At 31.7% G+C, this 21,547-nt stretch overlaps 1 protein-coding gene across 4 annotated transcripts in view; it reads left to right on the forward strand.

Moving 5' to 3' along the window:
• LOC124369876 (5'-nucleotidase) overlaps positions 1 to 21,547 on the forward strand; it is a 56,621-nt gene that overhangs the window by 12,113 nt on the left and 22,961 nt on the right. For 2 of the 4 annotated variants that reach the window (XM_046828015.1, XM_046828032.1), the window contains 5 exons: positions 10,982 to 11,127; positions 12,035 to 12,114; positions 14,430 to 14,516; positions 15,353 to 15,501; positions 16,528 to 16,644. In XM_046828015.1, coding sequence (XP_046683971.1) covers positions 10,982 to 11,127; positions 12,035 to 12,114; positions 14,430 to 14,516; positions 15,353 to 15,501; positions 16,528 to 16,644 — 579 coding nt within the window. Of the gene's footprint in view, positions 1 to 2,894; positions 2,995 to 8,798; positions 9,160 to 10,981; positions 11,128 to 12,034; positions 12,115 to 14,429; positions 14,517 to 15,352; positions 15,502 to 16,527; positions 16,645 to 21,547 lie in introns of those variants that run through there. The other 2 variants (XM_046828042.1, XM_046828024.1) reach the window with 2 other exon arrangements.

A 21,547-nucleotide genomic window follows, 5' to 3' on the forward strand; every position in this document is an offset into this window, starting at 1 on the left:
ATTAATTTTGTCCAGCTGAATGAATGAGTTTTCTATATAAACCTAGATCACACTAGTGACACTTATAGATTATACCAGGGCACGAATCAAACTTTGTATAGCAGTTGTATTTCTCTAAAGTTTGTTCTGAATTTGTTCGTATAGCAGCTTGATCAAATGCTTTGAGATGTTGACCGTTTGTGTTTGCTAGAACATTCTCTCTGCCTATGCTATAATTCAGTGTACAACTAAATTTGAAAAATTAGACACCTTATGCTAGTTTGTGATAAAATATCAGGGATGACTATTTGTAATAATTGCTATAGGTTTAGATATGTCTCAATCAAACTTGTGCCGATTTTACTTACAATTTGCTCAGGTGAATTGAAATTGATTTGAAGATTGTAGCTATTCATAAGACATTGCTGTGTCAAATGTGTTTTTTGTGGGGAAAAAATTCAGTATTTTAGAAACTTTTTGCCAATATAGTGATTTATCAAATTTCGTAAAGCTTGTGAAAAATATTCTTTATTAGTTTGTATTTAGTTAAGTATGATACATGTAGATGAGTTTTTTGATAGAAGGAATGGTACTAAAACCCAAACTGAACCCTGTATAGTTCCTCACTGTATGTTTTGTGGCTATTATTAGGTCTTTTCTATTACATTAATATATTGGAAGTATAATACAGTATTACAAGTTATTTATTATTGCTGAGATTATTAACTAAGCCCTAGAATGAGTATCAACTTTTCAAAAATAGATAATAGTACAATATCCAAATCTTTAAAATTTTTGAAATAAAACTGTAATAACTCAAGTTAACTGTAAAATATTGCATATAAATATAATTTAATAAAACTAATCTTAAATGAAGCCAAATAATGTATATATTTTGTTTGGCTTTATTACTAAAATATCTTCTATTAAGGCACATATTTCATAGCACCAGTTAAGTCTAGATAATTTAGAACCGTTTGTATTTTTAATAGAATTAAAATGTATGAATTCAAATTTAAATACATTTGTACTTTTCTTTACTTTAATAAAAAACAAAGTTTTGCATCATAATTTTTTAAAAAGTTTTCTTTGCATACAATATTTCTAGAAGTATATGACGTAAAGGCTGAGATATTTCTAAGATTCTCATAAATATAAATTTATAATATACATTTTTCTTTACATTTGATTTTTTAGCCTTAGTCAAAGTGTGACTTTCTTTATAATAAAATAAATTGTAACACTTAACAGACATAAAACAAGTTTTCCATAGAGAAAATGGCTTGTGATGCATTCAGTGTCAGAGTATTTAGTATGCCGTAGTACTGATTACCATCAGTATGTAGACGTTGGTTCCATTCATGGTGTGGGCAGGTGCGGCGACATGTTCATGTATAATGTATGAGAGAGACACTCCACTCAACCAGACACCTGTTGTGTATCGTAGTTCAGTTACCTCATTCAGACACATTTGTGCTGTTTCTGCAACTGACATAGTTTCCCAACAAGTCAGTTGAATTTTTATGGTATTTTTTAGATTTCATGAAAGAAGTCATGCAGTTGTTAACAATAATGTACAAGATATGTTTTAATTTATCAGTAAATTATTAGTGTATTGGATTAGTATACATAATTGTTTCCTTTTATACACATAAATTATTGCAAGAATATATAATTTGAAATACAAATTTCAAGAATGGTTCATGTTTTAACTTTAAAAACATTATGTGTTATAAATGTTTCAGGTGTGTTTTAACAACACAAACTGTAAAAATTTGTGTTTTTTGTTTGTTTAATAATTGTCAGAAAATGTACAAATGTGATATATTTTCAAGGTTGCCAGTTGAAGGTAAAGTTTAGAGGTTTGTTACAAATCCACTTGTGAATATAATTTCCAAACCTTTATACACTATATTTTAGTTGTTATCACCCTATACTATACATTTACATTTTTATTTGAGTACTTTTATTACTTTTTATTCCACCCTTTCTTAAAACTAATTAAATGTGAAAATCATTTTAAAAAACCAGTACTATTTTTGAAGTATAAGTAATTACATTTTGATAGCTGTCCACTATATCTGTTTTTTTATATTTTTAATTTTTAAAAGATTTATATTTCTTAGAGGTATAGGTTGCACTAAATTCCCATATTTCCTCCCTTACACCACTAGACTGCCACCGCGGGAATATCCTGAGACCAATGTAAGATTAGGGAATGTGAGGATTTACTAGTAGACATGTAAACAATTATTTTCTTTGTAATTTTGTAAACATATTTAATGTTTTTTCAAAAATACATTTACATTAGTATTCTAAACCTGTTATAGTTAGATGTAGCCTAATGTTGAGCTGAGTTATTTTGACCTAACAAGAAGATTGTAATGTAAAACAATCATTTACAAAATTAACAATAAATCAAACTGATAGGTTTATGTAATTTATTTTTACTGTCAGGGAAGAACTCTGCCAATAGTTAATCTAACAGAATTTTGTAAATAGAAAAATCTCTTTTCAAAGTCACAAGTTGCCGAAGTCAAAACATTCGTTTAATTAAGATGTTAAAGATAAAATAATCAAACATCAAATGTTAGTTCTAAAATTTGCAACTCACCTTTTTTAGGTTTTTAGGAATAAAATCTACAATCTACATCTACTTTGTGTTAGTCAAACTTTGATTTTGCCCTAGTAATAGATAAAAAATATTTATCATAGAACTGATGATATTTATAAGTGATTTTGTTAAAACTGCAACATTAAGGTGAGAAACTTAACGTAGCAGCAATAGCAATCAAACAGACAACGAACAGTAAATTGCAGGGGGCCAAACCAGAGAGAGTGAATGAGTCAGTGTTGGAGCTTCAGGCAGTAGTGAAGGTCACCAACTCCCCTATGTTACCTCATCTGTCTCATTTGTCTGGTCCTGTTTATTGCATGTGTTGTGGTGAGCAGTCTCACAAATATTTTCGTGTTTACGTCATATCTCACCTTCAAATCAGTCATTTTTAAGAATAGGTATGTTTTAATATTTTAGAAGTATGCTTTATCTCTCAAAATGTTTTAAGGATGATAAAAATACATAACTTTTATAACACTTATAATTGTTTAAACAATATACAGTTAATAATTTATTTGTACTTTTTTAATTTGTATAAAAAAATAAATGTCCATGTTATAGATAAAACTTTTGTTCATTTATTTTTTTTTGTCATAAGTTTTAGACATCTCAATAGGTCTAAAGTTGTGGGCTGTAAAATTTTTAGGATTTCATTTTAAAATTTATCCTTAAGAATAGACATCTAATCCATATCCATATCCATATGCTTGTGTGGCAGAAATTGTAGATAGCGCTACCAAGCAAAACTAGTTGCTTAAGGTTCTTATCTATTTGAATCTTTAGTAATGAACTCGTTTTGTTGACTTAAATTAAAATATTGGGTTTTTCATTATTGTCAGAGTTTATTCAATATAACGGGTTTCATGCTTTTCTTTAATATATGTCTAATTTTTATAATAAGTTTCTCTTGTTTGCTGTTAGATAGCACACAATAAAAATTATTTCAAGAGGCAACAGATTTTTGCATTGGATGATATCTTCTCATAGACTATAGTTAAACATGAAACATTGTAGCACTATGAATGAATACTATCAGTTCCATAATTACTAACTAATTACAATTAAATATAGTAAAATTGAATATTTAATATGCCCTGAACAATACTATTACCTCCATCCATTAATTTCAAAGTTTAAGTTTACCAGTTGTTTATACTAATTTGTGAAACATGTTTTTTGGTTATATCTCAATATAGACCATTAACCCTGCTCTAGATGCACAGCGTTAAAAGGAATGCAGTCGTTGCAACTGCTAAAATTGTTGACCCATCAGGTTTGGTTTATCCCTCCCCACAGATATGACTGCTCATAAAGTAGCTAGATGAATTTCTCAATTTGAGTGAGTGATTCAGCTACTGCAGATGTCTTGCAGTAGTTGCAAAATATAGATAGATATTGCAAAATAAAGTGCAATATCCCTATAAGGAGCAAAATTAAAGTGTTTTTAAAACTATACATTTTTAGAAACACTTATGAACTTATAAATACTTAAATCTTCAGGTTTAGAGATGAAGCTACAAAATTATTTAAAACAATATATTAACATGAGTTATTAAATAGTTACAAGCCATTAGTGTTGTATGAATTCGCCACTGTACTATTCATCTCCTCTTCTTGGTATTTGCAGATGACAGCCTCATATGAAATTTACATTTCTTCCAACTCGCTGGAAGAAATTTCTTAACCCGCCGTTGGTCGCGTGATTAAAAGTTACGTAAGCGGTTCGCGCGCGTATAGATGGTATCTAACATTTGATTTTCGATGTTATTATTTATTTTTAAGGCATTTATATTTTGTTCGGGCTATCATGAAACTGTATTTATAATCTACTATACCTATATAAAATGATGTTCCTATTTATAAATAAACAAAACATATATTTTATAAAGCTATTTTATTACAAACAAAATTGATGTTATGTATTAGTTCTTTTGCACAATATGACTTAGTTACTGTCTTCCTCATTGTGTTTCTTGTGCCAAACATTCATTACACCAATATTTCGTAGAGCCCGTGTGTTCTTTGCATATTGCTTTACTACAGCTTTCACACTGATAGGGAGTAAACCGGTTCTTTCTGGTGGGACAATAGGCACACCTTGGTTTTCTTCCATTGGTACCTGAAAATCCCATACGTATTATATTTTTGAGTATTACAGTTTCTAGAGTGCCTATATTTAGTAATTTCATGTACATATTAAAATAAAAATGTACCTAACCTTCCTTGTTACATACCAATAATGTTATATAAAAATATTCTTACCTGTTGTGTGACTTGTCGATGGAAGAGGCTGGCCCATAACGGTACAAATGCTTGATTTCAAATTCAGAGGAAGTACTTCAATTGTAGCTCGCTTCATTAAATGTGGTTTTTACAATAGTCTTTGCCAATTCGTTAATAAACACTCTTCTAGCCATAATAGTGTTAGTGTTGGCCTTGTGGATGATCTGTGCATTGATCGTGGCAACATTCAATAAGCCATTGAACACTGTCAACGGCCATCTGTTACTCACTCTTCCGACCTTATATTCTTTTTTCATTCTGTCGACCAACGTCGACCTCCTCCCTTAGTCATGTTGTAAAAAGTGATGACTTCAGGTTTATTCATGTCATTGTCTGGGTCAATAGTGTCATCATTGTGAAAGGTAGACAGCATAAGTACAATTTTATGCCTTTTAGGCACATGAGAAACTAACAGAGAGTTATTTGGTAAGCATGGAAAGCCAAACATACTGCTTCCACCAACATTTCTTTCTTTTAACCTCTAGAAAACATTTAGGTATCTGGGGTTTGTTTTTTTTAATGGTACCAACAATTGTTGTTCTGTGATTAACAAAAAGGTCGTTTGCAAGTGGAACATTGGTATAAAAGTTGTCCATTGTTGACATTTCTGCCCGTGCCATCTATTGGTTTGATAATTCTTTTCACAACGCTGTTTACAGTGTTGTCTAAAACAAATGGACCCTCTGGCTGCTTTCCTGGATATATTTCCATGTTCAGAGTGTAAAAAGTTCTAGCATCCACTAGAGCATATATCTTTACGCCCATACTTATCAGGCTTATTGCTAATATATTGCCTGAACTTACATTTTCCTCGGAAAGCTTCTAGCATCTCATCTAAAGTAACATATTCTCCCGGAGAGTAATTGTCCGAAGCAACGATTTACAAAATTTTCAAAAACATCTCTGATTGGTGCTATGTTATCTAGCTTCCTCCTATTCGCTCGTGTCATTTTATCATCGAATCTAATGCATCTAACTAGTAAGTGAAATCTTTTTTCACTCATTTACAGCCCTAAAGAATTCTGGAGCTGTTCCATCAGTTTTCCAGAATATCAGCTGTATTTAGGTGACTAGCTTTTTTTACACCTAACAGGTACAAAATTCCAAAGAAACCTAACATTTCTTCATAATTGGTTTGGCAAACAATCTCTCTCTCGTGAATATTTGTCTCGTACGCTGTCTAACTGTGTATTTGTATATTTGACAATATCTTCAATTGTTTGATCAGGAAAAAATAATTTCCAACATTCAACAATAGTTTGACAGTCTCTAGCATAGCCCTTTTGACTCCAGGTAATTTTTGTAACAATATTTTGTTTGCGGAGTTTTAGATTGTGTCTTGCTTTAAACGGTTTGTGAATCAACCATTTGCAAAAAGGGATCTTTTCCAACATAAAACAAATTGGCATTAGCTACCTGATCAGATTGAAGCTGTGGTGGTGCTGATCCCGTTGCTTGTGAAGGCAGAGGCCTACTGGGATCATCAATTACCATTGGTTCTTCTCGTGCCTGTTCAGGGGTCCGAATTACTTTCTTCGTCACTAGACTGTTCAGTTTCCAGTATTGTGTTCATAATGGTCAGATGGGCCATCAATTTCACTGTTTGATGAAAAATACAATTCACTTTTCACTGTGGTCACTATCTTCTAACCAACTTATTATTGCGTCTTCATTGTTTATTTTCGCCATTGTAATTAGTACTTACACGAACTATAATCGTAAGTACACAAAAACAGTTTTATTTATAAACTAATAAAAAACTAACACGTTTGCATTATTCACTACATCACAAGTTTTATAACGTAAACGGGCGCGTCGTTTAGATGGCATCTACACAACAGCGGTACGTAACTAGGCGCGTGTCTAGACGGCAACTAAGGCGGCAGGCGTGTTCTACTTCAGAACTCCCCCCTCCCTTCCGTTAGGGTGAATCGTCGGGTTTCTCGGAAAAAACCAATGCCTCATATGGTCGACGGATCATTGTCAACCTTCATTGTGGTCAGACAAAAATTGAAAAAAAATACAATGTAACTACTAAATTGTATAGATGCCATCTAACAACGCGCCTCATCGCGGGTTAAATGAGTTAAAATCTGAAAATTCAGTTAATTTCTGTAGATACTTTAAAACCAAAGAAATACATAATACATTAAGCTTAATTTTACTGTAGTGCAGCATTTGCTATAAATTCAAGAGGTATAAATTCTTTTTTCAGATTTAATCTAATTTCTTTTTCAGTTACTCCATGAAAATTACAAGGATACATTACACAGTTTTTCAATAGGTTATGAAATATTATTAATCCCTCTCATCATTCCTCAACTCCTCACACTCTAAAATCTGTCCATGGATGTAACTAATAAAATCTAATACTTATTGTTTTTTTAACCGAAGCCTATGTGACTGATTATCAAGTGATTCCTTATGTACATCTCAACCTCCCAAGCCACTGGCAGTTATCATTAGAGAAGAGTGCACTCATTGTTTTAAAGTGACAACAAGCAGTCAGATGGTAGACAGGAAACTCAACAAAGGCCTTTGTTCTGTAAAATAGCAACTCCATAAATTGTTGATAGAAGGCTCATGTCTTCATGCTGATAGACTGAAAGATGTTTGTTTAGGACAAAGGAAGGTTATTTATTGTCAGGGATAGGATGCAGGGTAGATAGTCTCTTCACTGTCTTCAGTGATTCAATAACATTTCAGTTGGTGTAAGGAAGTTCTGTAACCCCACTTCCATCATATATCCCATTTTAATCAGCCTAAAGGTGAGTTTAAGATTTAAAAAATTGGTGTTTAATTTAACATTAGCAGGTGGGCATTTTCAACCTAACTGCTGGTTTGTGATTCATTTATATAAAAAGTAGTTTAATTAATCTTGTGTATGTGTATATTTAAATAAAGAATTAAACTTCTTTTAGTATCAATTTCTTTAATATTATGACATTTGATATTATTAAAAAATATAATAAATAGTAGTAAAAATATAACTTTAACCCTTAAAAAAGGCATTTTCATCCTAACAGCTTGTTAGGATATATATATATATATATATATATATATATATATTTTTTTTTTTCATTAAACTACAATGAATAATAAAACTAAATTTTAAAAGATTCTATATAAATGTTCTACAGGCAAAAATTTAAACAAGTTATAATTTGAGAAATATGTAAGAACTTTTATGTGTAGGGAGCATTTATCATCTAAAAAATGACATAGAATAGCCTATGGAGTTATGGAGTTTGGAAGTGCATAAATAAAAAATAGTATTTTTTTAATTTTTGATTTAAGAGTATTTTATATTTTAAGACTAATTGATAATGCTAGATCACTAAACAGTAATGTTGCTAGCTAGTTTAACTCTACTTGGCAGTATATAGTGAGTGTGTTACATTATGAATTAAAACCATAACAATTTATTTGAATATTTTTAAATATTGAATTTTTACAAAATACAAAGAATTTAACTATAGAAAACTGGTGCACAGCCAACAAACTTACACTAAATATTAAAACAAAACACAAGATGAACAATTTTGCCAAGAAAAAACTAAATATAAAAAAGTTAAAGGCACAACTTTTCATTAAACAAGGCTATGAGTTTGCCTCAGTACATGCACCTTGTATTATCTTATGATACCATGGTTATTGTAATGTATGGTATATTATAAACTGACGCCATTTTATGTTTGTTACATGTTATGTACAAATGATGAATAAAGTGAATTTGTATTGTATTGTATTGTATTGTACATTTGGGGGGGTGGGCTACAACATAGTCAAATCTGAATTGGGATAACCATTTAGAGTCAGTTGCAAATAGAGTTTTCAAAATTATGTTCATGCTTTAATTAAAACTACATAACAAATATAATTGCTACATTTAAAGAAATTAAAGCTTATATCTTTCATTTGTTGATAATGTAACACTTTGGGTTTAATTTATGTACATAACTGAGTTATCAGTTGTACCAGTTTTTAATTGTAAAAGCAGATAAATGACAATGGAATGGTCACTTTTTTAGCTGGAACAAAGTTCAGAGATAACATAAGTATTTTCTCGAGAATGTCTGTTTATCAGTGTTTATTTAGAATAACTAGTGGCATGTAATATACTTTTTGGGGATTCTAGAGGTGTGAACAATATTCTAAGTGTTGATTATAGAAATCTGTGGCTATAAATGATCAAAATACTCCATAGGTCAAAAATGCAGTTGTGTTCTAGTTTATTGACAAATTCCTTGCCATCACCAAGAAGGTACTTTATTGTTCCAGTAAGTTTTGTGTTTCCAATGTTTTGATATGTCTAGCATTTTGTTACTATTTAGTTACCAGATAGATATTTAAAATTTAGGCTAAAATATAACAATGTAATTAATTTAGTTAAACATGCGGTATCTCAACATAAAAAGTTTGTTGTTGTGTAAATATTATGAATATCTTACAATTTCAGATGATTTTCGGTATGAAAGTTAATTAATTAGCTTTAATTTAATTGATAAATTCAAATGTACAATGTATAATTATGTATGTAATGTGTATGGTCAGTTCCTGATGTTTTTTTAAGTGTATTGGTTGAGCTAATTTTGCAAAAAATATTGAAATTTGCCTTACAGCACAGAAGCATGTTAAAAGTAGACAATCTCACTCATTATTGCTCAGCAGACAAGGTACTAAAGTATTTCTCTGAGAACAGGAAAAATTAAAAAAAAATTCACTTCTTAAAAGGATTTGAGCATTTAAAGTAGTAATTTGGGACAATTTTTTAGACAGGCTTAAGGAACATTGGCTGAAGATAAGGATATGAATTTTACAATAGCCTATTTGTATTACAGCTTAAGAACAATAACTTTATTTGATTAAACTATGACTTAAGGAAATTAATATTTTACATGTTGTCAATTCATTTACTCATCTTTAATATCTATACTGTTAAAATCATTCATATAGTTTTATTCTACAATTTTTCTGTGGATTTAGGTTGATACCACCAATTTTTACTTTAACTGCTTTAAATTTCTCGTGGTATTATAGAAAATACTAAACTTTTTTGTGCTTTTGGGAAAGATATGTTAGAGAGTATACATAATTGAAACCTAATTTCACTATATTAAAAAACATAAGATTTATATTTACCAGTTAGTCTAACTAGTGGATCAGTGGGAGAGTGGTGATAAGATATTGTATGTTGTGACATGGGGAATGTATTGTCTGATCAGTTACAGATAGTAAATTATATTACTCTTGATTACAAAGCACTGTGATGTGGTATAAGTCCTTATTATAAAATCATGGTATTTTAGTAACATTTCAATAGAACAGAGTAATTATAAAGATTTTTTCTATTAGTCTTATTAAATATGAGCTATTTGGAGTTATTATACCTGAGTTATTCAGATAAATATATGAAAGAAAATGCACTATGTACAAATCACAATAAAATATTTACAGTATATTTCTGCTGAATTATCTAGATTAGAACATGAGGAGAATATAAAATATATTAAAGATTTTCTGCAAAGATTATACATCTTCTAGAAGACACCAATGATTTATTAACTGTATTCAAGTTGACAACTCTATTAATAAGTTTAGTAAAGTTTAATTGATATAAGTGAGTTCAGTCACCTGTGTTGAAACCTAAAATCAATCAAAAATCTTATATATATAAAATAATGGTTTGTCAGGAATAACTTGTGACTTTTGATGGAAGTAACAAAAATTCCTCTCCTTGGCATCAGCCTTGGTTTTTTCATCATCAATACAGTCACAAAAGATAGAGAAAATTAACTTAGAACGAATCCTATTTTCAGTATAGGTATCAATTCTGAGAATTTTGTGCTTTATCTCTTAAGAAGATAACTCATGGATATATAGTATTTACTGCACTGAGAGATCCTTACAACTGTCTACGTATCCTTAACTTTTATGATTACAAATAAAATTGTATTCTTAATAATTTAACTTTACTTTTTTGCTTTCGCTCTTTTCTTTTATTTTGTTCAGTTCTCATTATACTTCTTATAGTTTTGATTTATGCTATACATGAGACAATGATTCTGTATTGTTTAAAGATTGTTCTCACTGGTGCCCTAGGCTTCACTGGAGGTGCGACAGGCGGGTAGGCGGACTCTCAACAACCTGTCAGGCAATAACATGGCTGCCACCGTCACAATATTGCACTACAACGATGTCTACAACATAGAGTCAAGGTCGGAGGAACCTGTTGGAGGAGCTGCCAGGTGATACAATGGCTAATTGTGTATTTTTCATCAGGTTAATAAAGAAACTGAAATGCATGTAAGAATTGAATACATGTGCTTAAATGAGCTCCCTTCTCACAGATTTTTGCCTCATAACTAATAGCCATCTACAAACATTGAGACTGAAAAGAATACCGCTAAATCCATTCTTGCAATTGTGTACAGTTTTCTAAATTTTTTAGAGCAGCTGATACTTTTACTGGTTGAACTAACTCAAGGCACTAGAAAATTTTACCTGAAGCGTGTGAGCTTTTAGCAATTAGTTGTATACTGTACTTCTAATTATTTTGCTATCAGTTCTTTTACTGATCTCACAGATATTATTGTACTGCTTTTTAATATTTAGATATTATAATTTATTGTCTTTGAAGTTACATAAATTAAATTCTTTAGTCAATGCTGTATTTGTTCTAAAATTGGTAAATTATGTCAAAATAGAACATAATTAATATCATGTTTTGGTTTGATTATTCAAATGTTGATTTGATTTTAAAATGCTAAGAGATAGTTATTAAAGACATGACAGATCACTCTTAAAATCGGGTTGTTTTCTGTCTGTCCATTCTAAGATCCTGTTGGCAGAAAGGTCGTAGACACTTGAAACTTGGTATATAGGATCCTCTTGGTCCAAGGGAGAAATTTATTGCTTTTGGGGCAACAAGCAGCAAAGTTGCAATAATCCAGCAAAAGTCAAGTTAGCTAACATTCTGTTAAGTCGTTTGATACTCTGTTATATCAGTTTATTATTAGTCATAAGGGATATTTTTGTGTTATAATATAAAGTAATATGTTCTGTGAAATAGTGCTGTGTTAGATACAGTTGATTATGAAGTATGCATGATTTTTGTAGCTTAATAGATGAGTTCTAACTTAATCTACGTTGCAGGTTTTGTTCAGTGATCAAAAGTTTTTCTCATCTCCAGCCATTGGTTCTATTTAGCGGTGATATCTTCTCTCCGAGCATGTGTGAGTAAATTTATATACATTTTTATAATTTTACGTTCTTGCTTGTTTAATTTAGAAGAGGTTAAGAAAGGACAAATAAGACCAATATCTTTACATCGCACTTCTTGCTGTATCCCAAGGTAAACGTTTTGATAATCTCTTATAGGATTTGAAAGATTAGTGTGGAGAAGCAATCCTGTGGAAGTTTGTGAAGATCAAATGTCATATTTATGTTTGTCACTTAGAATATTAATTAAACATTTTCCATGTTTAATCCTAAACATTTTTTAATGTATGCGTGTTTGAGTGTAGTTTTAACAACATAAAATAATCTGCAGGTAAGATTATTCTGCAGAAAAGATTCTTGAAACTTTTGTGGTCATTTTGGATACAATTACAAGTATGACCAATAGGAGAAACTGCCATCAAATAGGCATGTTTAACTTATATAATAGTTACAATGCCAAGGTATTTTTGTAGTAGGTAATCGCTCGCAAAGGAACCTGCGCAGAAACAAATATCTAAGCAGCCATGCGCAGGAGGGGTCTCCCTTCATTGGTGGGGAGTGGGACAGGCATATCCTTGTTTCTGTTTTATTAGCTGTTTGGGTCTTGTCTCGCTCGCACCATTTTTTTTTACACTGTAGCTATTTACTCATTGTATAAGTATATTGTATTTTTGTGTGTAGGCCTATACAATAGTAAAATATTCATTGAACAGACTAATGTATCCATAGATGTATCCAGGGAGCTTGCATTTTGGTGTGAGGGTAGTCCCTAAGTGGTAGTAGCCAAGCAGTAGTGGGGATACTAGGAGAGAGCGGGATCACAGCGGTGGAGGGATATTTACCCTAGGTATTATACAAAATGGACCACTAGTCAAGGCTAATACAGCTCAGCCACTTAAATGAATTACTAAGATAATTCATGCTCTGTTATTGAACAACTTTTAGAGTGATTCATTCGTGTTATTGCATGTATTCAAAATATTACCTGGAGAAATTGTTTAAGTTAGTAAATTTTCATGCTGGGCAAGTTACATCTCAATGTCACTGAAATATCCAGCTATAATTTCTGTATGTATAGGGAGATTCTATTCAATATTCTAATTTTTGTATTCGTCTCAGAATTTCATATTTAATAATTTTGAGTATGTGACAAGATAAAACATTACCAAGTACAATAACCTAAATCAAGATGATGTGTTTATGGAAGGTAAGTGCCCTTAAGGCTATAACATGAACTGTACATCAGGTAAACATGGCTTAACCCATTGCGGATCACTGACGAGCTGGGCTCGTCACGCAGCGGACGGGCCTAACGGCACGATGACAAGCTCAGGTCGCAAAAGCGGTCTGCTTTTAAGTTTCCCTCCAAATAGTTCTTTTAATATCTGATACATCGGGCGATCGTCTTTGCTTGTCAACTAAGAGTGTTTAACAACGGTCTACGTTTAGAGTTTTCAAAAGTTTTATAAATATCCTACAGATCGCAGTTGTATGTCGAAGTTGAAAAATCATTCATATGAGTTTACTCTCTGCTTTTTGGTGCTTCTGATTGGGTGTTTTCCTCAGTTGTTATTATAATACTTTTGAGGTGAGTGACGCAACGAAAAGACGCAGACGTACATATTGGCGGGTTTAGTCTAAACAATGGCCCGGATGTTGTAATCACTTCGCCCAAGCCGCTTTATTTAGACTATGATTCAGACATCATCCCTGTCACCCTGGAACGTATTATCATTCTTACATCATAGATACCCCAGCAGGCCCATGTTCCATCTGAACGAATACCTTCACAGCTGAATTTTCTAGTATACAATAGCTAGCGATACGGTATGGCGCACCATTGCTGTTCATGCGGCCGCTGACCGTAAATTAATTTGTGCCCGCTGGTGCCCGCATGCCAAAACAACACGAACCGCAATGGTTTAAACCTGATGATTAATAACTTAAGTAGTTGCATAAATATGAGTACAGTAATATATAAATAGGTTAATTGATTCAGTGCCTGTCCTACCTCTTTTACATGTGTCTATTGTTTCCAAGAAACACATAATAGATGAGTTTTATTCTGAATGCTTTCAATTCTGGAAATTGTCACGAGCAGGTCAATGAGTTAATAAGAAAAACATTGTTGTGATTTTAATGTTAATATATGCCTATATTATTTATGTTCTAAAAATTTGTTTCATATTTTAATGTACTTTATGAAATATTAAAGATAATAAAACTTTAATTAATTAATATTATTATGTGCAGTAAATTATTAATATGATATTAATTAAGGGTTTAGAATGAGCAAAAATTAATTTTGTTTTATGTTGTGCTGTTGCAGTGAGCACTTTTATCAAGGGTGAGCAGATGTCCCATGTTCTCAATGAATGTGGCACTCATTGTGCTGTTTTTGGCAACCATGACTTTGGTGAGTCTGATTTCGCTTGTAACATAAGTTTTTTCAATTTTCTGTGTGAAGCATAATTATGATTCTTAACTTATTTTTATGTGGATAACGCAAGAAATACAATATAATTTTTGCAACTATAGACTGAGTCACAGTTTATTAGTCTCTGCATGCTTGATAAAGTCAGTCTCAGCGATATCAGTGATATGGTATAAAAGGGGATATTAAATTTAGTTACTGCCTCCTTTTTAAATCTTTCACTTTTGAAGATGAATATAATGAAGAAAAACACAGTAATCTTACCATAATTTTTATTAATGTAATAAAATTGCCATTACACATAAACTACTTTCCAAAAACATTATTAAAATTTTACATTCATCTTTATGGTTTCTCATATTTGTAACATTATTCGTGAAAACTGATAATTAGTGTGCAATTTTACAAAAACAAGAAAGTTTTAGGAATACATTTAATTTTAATTTTTCTAATCGGATATTTTACAGGAATAAATATTTTTTGCTCTAAAAGCCATATAAGTGAATTGCAAATGTTTTGTACTATAATTACCGTATGCTCTAAAAACTGTTATTATCTAGATCTGAAGCCTTAAAAATAAATGACATATTCTTTCTTTAAATAAAACCTTTTAGAATTATTTAAGATTATTCTAAAAGTATGAGTACATACTACAATATATCACATCCCTCGTCATCTGCTGTTACCTGAACTATTGTCTACTGTCATAAAAATTGAACTCATTGTGTTGTGCAAATAATGAGTTGCAGTAGCTCAACACACTGCAGGGTTAAGTCAGTTCTTTTAACTCTCCCCTGACTTGTGCTGATGTTACTCAGATTTTGGGCTCGAGGTGTTGAGCGAGCGAGTGAGTGAGACCAGCTTCCCATGGCTCATGTCCAATGTGATAGACAACGAGACAGGTCGCCCACTGGGAGACGGCAAGATTACACATGTTGTCGATTGGAATGGCAAGCGACTAGGACTGGTAAGTAGCTTTACTGTAACGCTCTAAATCCTGTGTTGGGAATCATAGGCCATTTGGCTGGAATTGGATAGAGGCCAAATGTGCATTAAAGTGGATATCATGTAATAGTCAACATTCAGTTTACACTGGCCCACTTTCACCATTTTGAGTAAAACTTGTGACATGTATATGATAATTCTGATCACATTTTAGATTGGCTAATCATGTGATAGGAGAAAGCCAAATACAAGGTAATTAATTAATGGACATAAAAAGAGCTCTCTGGTATAATAGTTAGTATTCTCAGCCGGCAACTGAGAGATCTAGGTTTGAGTTCTGGAAGAGCAGTTATTTTTTGATGAAAGGATAGCAGGTTTTTGGAAATTTGCCATTGTTATATGTTACATAAAATAACACTGTGGTTCTGTGACCTAAATATGTCATCTTCTTAAGTAGTTAAAATTAAAGAAGGTTTTGCCCAAAAACGATTAAAAATAAACGACATATGATAATGAACTCACTAAAATCAAATTAATTACATAAATTATGTTGTATGTCCCTTAAATGAAGCTTCTACTTGAAAGTCCATGAATAGTCAAAAGTAGCACAAATACTATCATTACACAAACAGGTATATTCCACATTACATGTCACAAACACTACAGAAGGTAGGTAAAGCCAAGGTAAACATTAATATTGGCACATCTTGTGTAACAACAGTATGGTGTGATTTGTGGAGACGGGGGAGGGGAGAGAAACAGCACATGCTTTCAGCCTCACATCTGTGTTCTTTATCTTAAAGGATGTTTACAGCCCTATAGTGTTTTTTTTTAAATTTAAATGGCTGAGTTTTTACAGGCTACACATATTAACATTGCCACTCTGTATATCTCTAAAATGTCTGTATTTACAGGAAATATTAAATGGGAACTTCACCTAGTGCCACTTAAAAACGTAAATTATAAATTTCAAACTATGTCCTCCATTTTCCAATAAAGCTTATACTCTCTCTCTAATCTACTTTAAAAACATGTGGTAACTGTTCAGGTGGGACTGGTGGAACAAGAGTGGCTGGACACCTTGGCAACTATCAACCCAGATGAAGTCACTTTCTTGGACTTTGTGGAGGCCGGGAAGAAACTGGGGGCACAACTCAAGCAGGAGGTCAGCTAATGTTACATTGTAGTGGCACAAACAACTCAGAAAAAATGTTCTACAGACCTAATTTATGTATGAAGGATTTGAAATGCTGTGGATGTAGCAAATTTGTTTCAAGTTTTTCTGAACTAGTATCTTACTGTTAAAATATCTAAATAGCCAACTAAAAAAATGTTCAATCATAAGCAAAAATAATTTTAATAATACATAATTAGTTAAATTTTTAACTATTTTAAAAAACTTTTGTGCTAAAATTACAATCTTGCAATTTTAGCAATTTTGCAAATTTGTTACACTGCAACTATGGTGCCATGTTATGGAGTTTTTAAATATTTTTTAGTGGGAAAACATTTATGGGACAAAATCACAAAATGGGATAATTTTAACAAAACTTTGTTAAATAAAAAAATTAAAGATAATACTTTCAACTTTGTTGCTTATAAACCTTAAAAAATGTACTTACTTACCTTCATCACAGCAGAGCTCAATTTCAGGTTAGTTTTATTTTATACATTTTTTCGTGTGATAGAACATGTAAAATATTCACTCCGGTCACGCTCCCTTTTTTATCATTACTATCCAAAATAAAACCAAGAAACATAAAATACTAACTTTTATTAAATAACTACGGTATTATCTGTATATGTATGGGATTCAACACTGTTATATTAGATTAATGTTTCATTTTTTCCTAAAAACAACTAAGAAAATATGCGTTTACGATGTTTAGTTAGCTAAAGTTACTTATAAAAAGCTAAAATCAATGCCATCACTTAACTACCTATCATGTGCTATTAGAGTAGTATTTAAACAAGGAAAACAATGTTAAATTGAATTATTTTTTCATAGGAATTAAACGATTTTAATACATTTCTGCAAGTGACCGAAGTGAATCGAGCGTGACAGAAATGAACTGTACGTGACAGAAGTGAACCTTCGTGACAGAAGTGATTTCTTCCTTCAAATCAATTTAAGATTTATTTAATGTAATATTAAAAACCATTGTGACAAGATTTTATTTGGATAATGCGTTTTAAGTTAGGACACGATGGAAGATGCGTTTGAAAAAAAAAAGAACTTCAATAGTACAAATTATTTTAATGAAAACGTTACTTTGAAATAAAGACAAATCAAACATCTTAAAATTAATATTTGAGAACAAATGTACAAAAATTACATGTCTTGACTTTCTTCAGTAGCTAGCAGGTTATCGATGTCCTTTGTAGAAAGTCGGTCATTTTTACCGATTTTCTTGGAATAATGGTGAGCCTCATGGATAGCCTAATAATAAAATGAAATTAATAGCCTCAGAATTATTAAATACATTTGTAAAATATCAGCATTACATTTCTTAATCAATAATATTGTAAAAATATCTATAGTTTGACAAAATATATCATGATCAAAATTACATTTGTTTTCTAATGTAGAAAAGCTGAAAATGAAGGCAAATATTTTAATGTAAGGAAGAGAGAGATTGCTTACTTAGTATTTATACCTAAGGCTAAATATACGATTAGTTACCTTGTCTTTCACAAGTAGCTTATTCTTTGGACTGGAATATGAGACAAATGAAGTGTTATTTTCTATGGATATTTCTTTCTTTGTTTTATCCGGTTCAGCCTCATATTTTCTTCTTAAGTTGGTGGCTTTATTTTTTTGTTCTTCATTTGCAATAGCTGGATCATCATCATCTCCTTCAGAAGACGATGTCGAATAAATCATGTGGTACACAGTTTTTTTACTATAATTGTTTCCGCTATGAGCTTTGCAGGGAATCTTTCTTTTTTTTGTATTTTCAAAAACTTTACCAATAGTATAGTGGTCGCAGTACGTATCTGGCTTACAAGAAAAGCAAGATAAACTTCTTGAATACATTATGCTATTCGAATCCCATGTTATCTGCCTAGCCAGCGTGATATTTTTTATGGGTGGGATCACTGTTGCTTTTACTTCTTTTTTCATTTCATCAACGGTTGAACTGTCTATTTAAATCAAGTAAATTTTTGTCCTCTTCTTTAAAGTGTTCACAAAATCTGAAGCACAGGTAATATCGGTTCCATGTCTAACAACTTCGTCTGCCATGCGTTTCAATACTCCTCCCACACCATCCATTGGGCCTTTGCCATGGCCAGCCTCTGTATAGTTCCAAGTCATAAATTTTAAATTCTTAAAATATGTTGGTACTTTGGTTTTCATGAGAAAAATGTTGTACCTATTCTTATATTGGCTTGAAGGACCGTCAGAATAAAAATGAATAACCTTAGTGGCTGGGTATTTGTCTCTGATATGTTTTAGGATAGGGTCCATGTGTGCCCAAGTAGCATGGGCCTGGTGGTCTAAATGATCAGATACTGTACAGAAGCTTTTTCCTACCAACTTCCCAGAATTATTCTTAACATAATACAGTCCAGTATTTAAAGTTATCTGTCGTTTTGAGGCACCAAAATGTGCCGATTGGATTTCCTCTGTGTGCTTAGCAATATAATTTTCAGAAAAATCTATCCTCACTAATAGTTCTCCATCTGTCAAATTAGCTTTAAGTTGCTTTAATTTTGAAGATTGCTGTATGTAATAATACACATGCTTCTTGAAAGCTATTAGTTCATTATTGAGCTCATTACGTAGTTCTGAAACATTCTGTATATTTTTCTTCTTTACAATTTTTACTATTTTCTTTCTTTTCCCCTTAATGACTTTCTCTTCTTTAACAGTTTGCCATTGATAAAACTTCACTTTAAAGTCATTGTCATATTGGTAAGATATGTGCGCATTCTCACATTTCTCACAGAGGTTCATCATACAGAACTCATTTCTTGGATCACAGGCAATGGTGTCAATTACACCATTGGCATTATTTTGGGATATAACTTTTAATTTTCTTAAAGCATTTATTTTCAGGTCTATATTTTGGTGTTTGATGCAAGCACAAGTTTCTCTGTCGGCTGCTTTTGGGGAAGTTATCCAGAACGGGCATAGTCTAGAAAATGTTGATAATGAAATATTTATGTTGCTTTCAATGACAAATCTTTTATGCAAGTTCATCTTGTAATCCAACAAGACTCTGCGTTGTTTTTTTTCTTTGTTTTTTATAATAAAATCTCGTTTGCCAGGACAAATACGGCTAACCGTATCGTCTTCATAAAATTGTATGACATTTCTTGCTTGTTGGTCATAAATACATTTTTTCCGCTTACGTTTGTACTTGAACTCACCTCCGATTCTTCTGTTCATTTTATACGATACTAGATCTTTAAAATGGCTCTGAACTCTATACCTTTTTAAAATTTTATTCCCTATCATCTTAGTAACTAACTGGTGCTCTTTGGATTTGTTATTTACTCTAGATACCTGACTTTTTAATTGTTTTCTTAAAGCATATCCTAAAAACAACTGTTTCTTTACTTTTTGTGAAACCCTGTCTTTACCAATTAACATGTTCACTTGTTTGTTTGGCGAGGGGGAACCTAATTGAGGCATATCTTTCTGTTTGGATTTTGCCCTCCTCAGTCTCATTTTATACTTCTGAAGTTTGCTTTTTAGTTTTTTAATTTCTTCCTCCTGTATTTTTATTTTTCTATGCGCTTTGCTCCTATCTTTTCTTACTATCTTACGTCCCCTTTTCTTTTGTTCCGAGTTAGGAGGGGACATTTCAGGTACTGCTGCTAGTAATTTCCTCTTTTTGTTTAAATTTGATATTTTTTTCCGATCACGCCATTGTTTTTTTATTCGGCGATGTTCACGAGGTGTCATGTCTTTAACTTTTTTAATTTTATTTTCACTTTTTAGTTTAGCATATCGTTTTCTATCTTTACTTCTCTTTAACTCCAACTCTTCTTTAGTCATTTTCGCCCTATGCTTACGTTGTCTTTCTTTTGCTAAATCTCTCTGTCTCTTCAACGTTTCACTATCTGATGTTTTCTTTGCACGTGCCATTTCTTCATTGAGTTCAGCCTGAAAACATGCATATTACTCGAGTTGGCGCCACAAAAGCATATTGGATAAATATATTCAAATATTAAGTGCTATTATTTAAATAAATCATTTGTAGCTATTAAAATCTTAAAAAAATATGTGCCTAACAATGATTATAGCAGTTCATTTGGATTTTACCTTGAAACCCTAAGTGAGGTTAGGAAGAATTTTTACAAACAAATTAAAATTGATAATTTTATAATTTAAAATGTATAAAACACTTTGTATTTTACATATCTTTAACAATAACAAATTGCGTCTTGTAATTAATTATTGCAGTTTAGTATTTAAATCATATTAACAAGAAGTAATTCTTTTTGTAGGTCATTGTAACGTTAAATATTTGTATCGGCATAATTGTAGGCCAAAATAATAATTTTCATTAAACGTAAAAGGCCTGTAATGTATCTAGTAATGTATACATAGAATAATAGATATATCTATTAATATAAGTTCACTTCGGTCACTCCATTCACTTACGGTCACAACCACGTTCACATCGGTCACTCTCATTCACGCCCGGTCACGTGAGAGAAGAGAGCGTGACCGAAGTGAATATTTGTAGTTCAGATAGCGCCACTGCGCAGACAGCAAAAACCAAACCGATTTGAGTTTGAGGTTATGTTTTAATGCAGTCTCTAGTATTGAGCAATCGAATTAGTTTTATTATATGTTTATAAGTTATTGCTTTATATAAGTGACCGAAGTGAAAGGTAATTAACATACGGCAAGTTTTTACCTGGAATTATGTAGAAATCCAAAGAAGATTGTAACAAACTAAACACAAATCACAACGTAAACAACACGTACGCTCAACTTCTTAAGCCGCGTTTACACCGGAGCTGACAACATTGCTGCCAGCAAAAGCTGACAACATTTACAAAAATCGTACTTTTAATTCCGTCAACATTTGCTGCCAACAATGCTGTCAGCA

The sequence above is a fragment of the Homalodisca vitripennis genome, chromosome 1 (genome assembly GCF_021130785.1).
Source record: "Homalodisca vitripennis isolate AUS2020 chromosome 1, UT_GWSS_2.1, whole genome shotgun sequence".
NCBI classification, from domain to species: Eukaryota; Metazoa; Arthropoda; class Insecta; order Hemiptera; family Cicadellidae; genus Homalodisca; species Homalodisca vitripennis.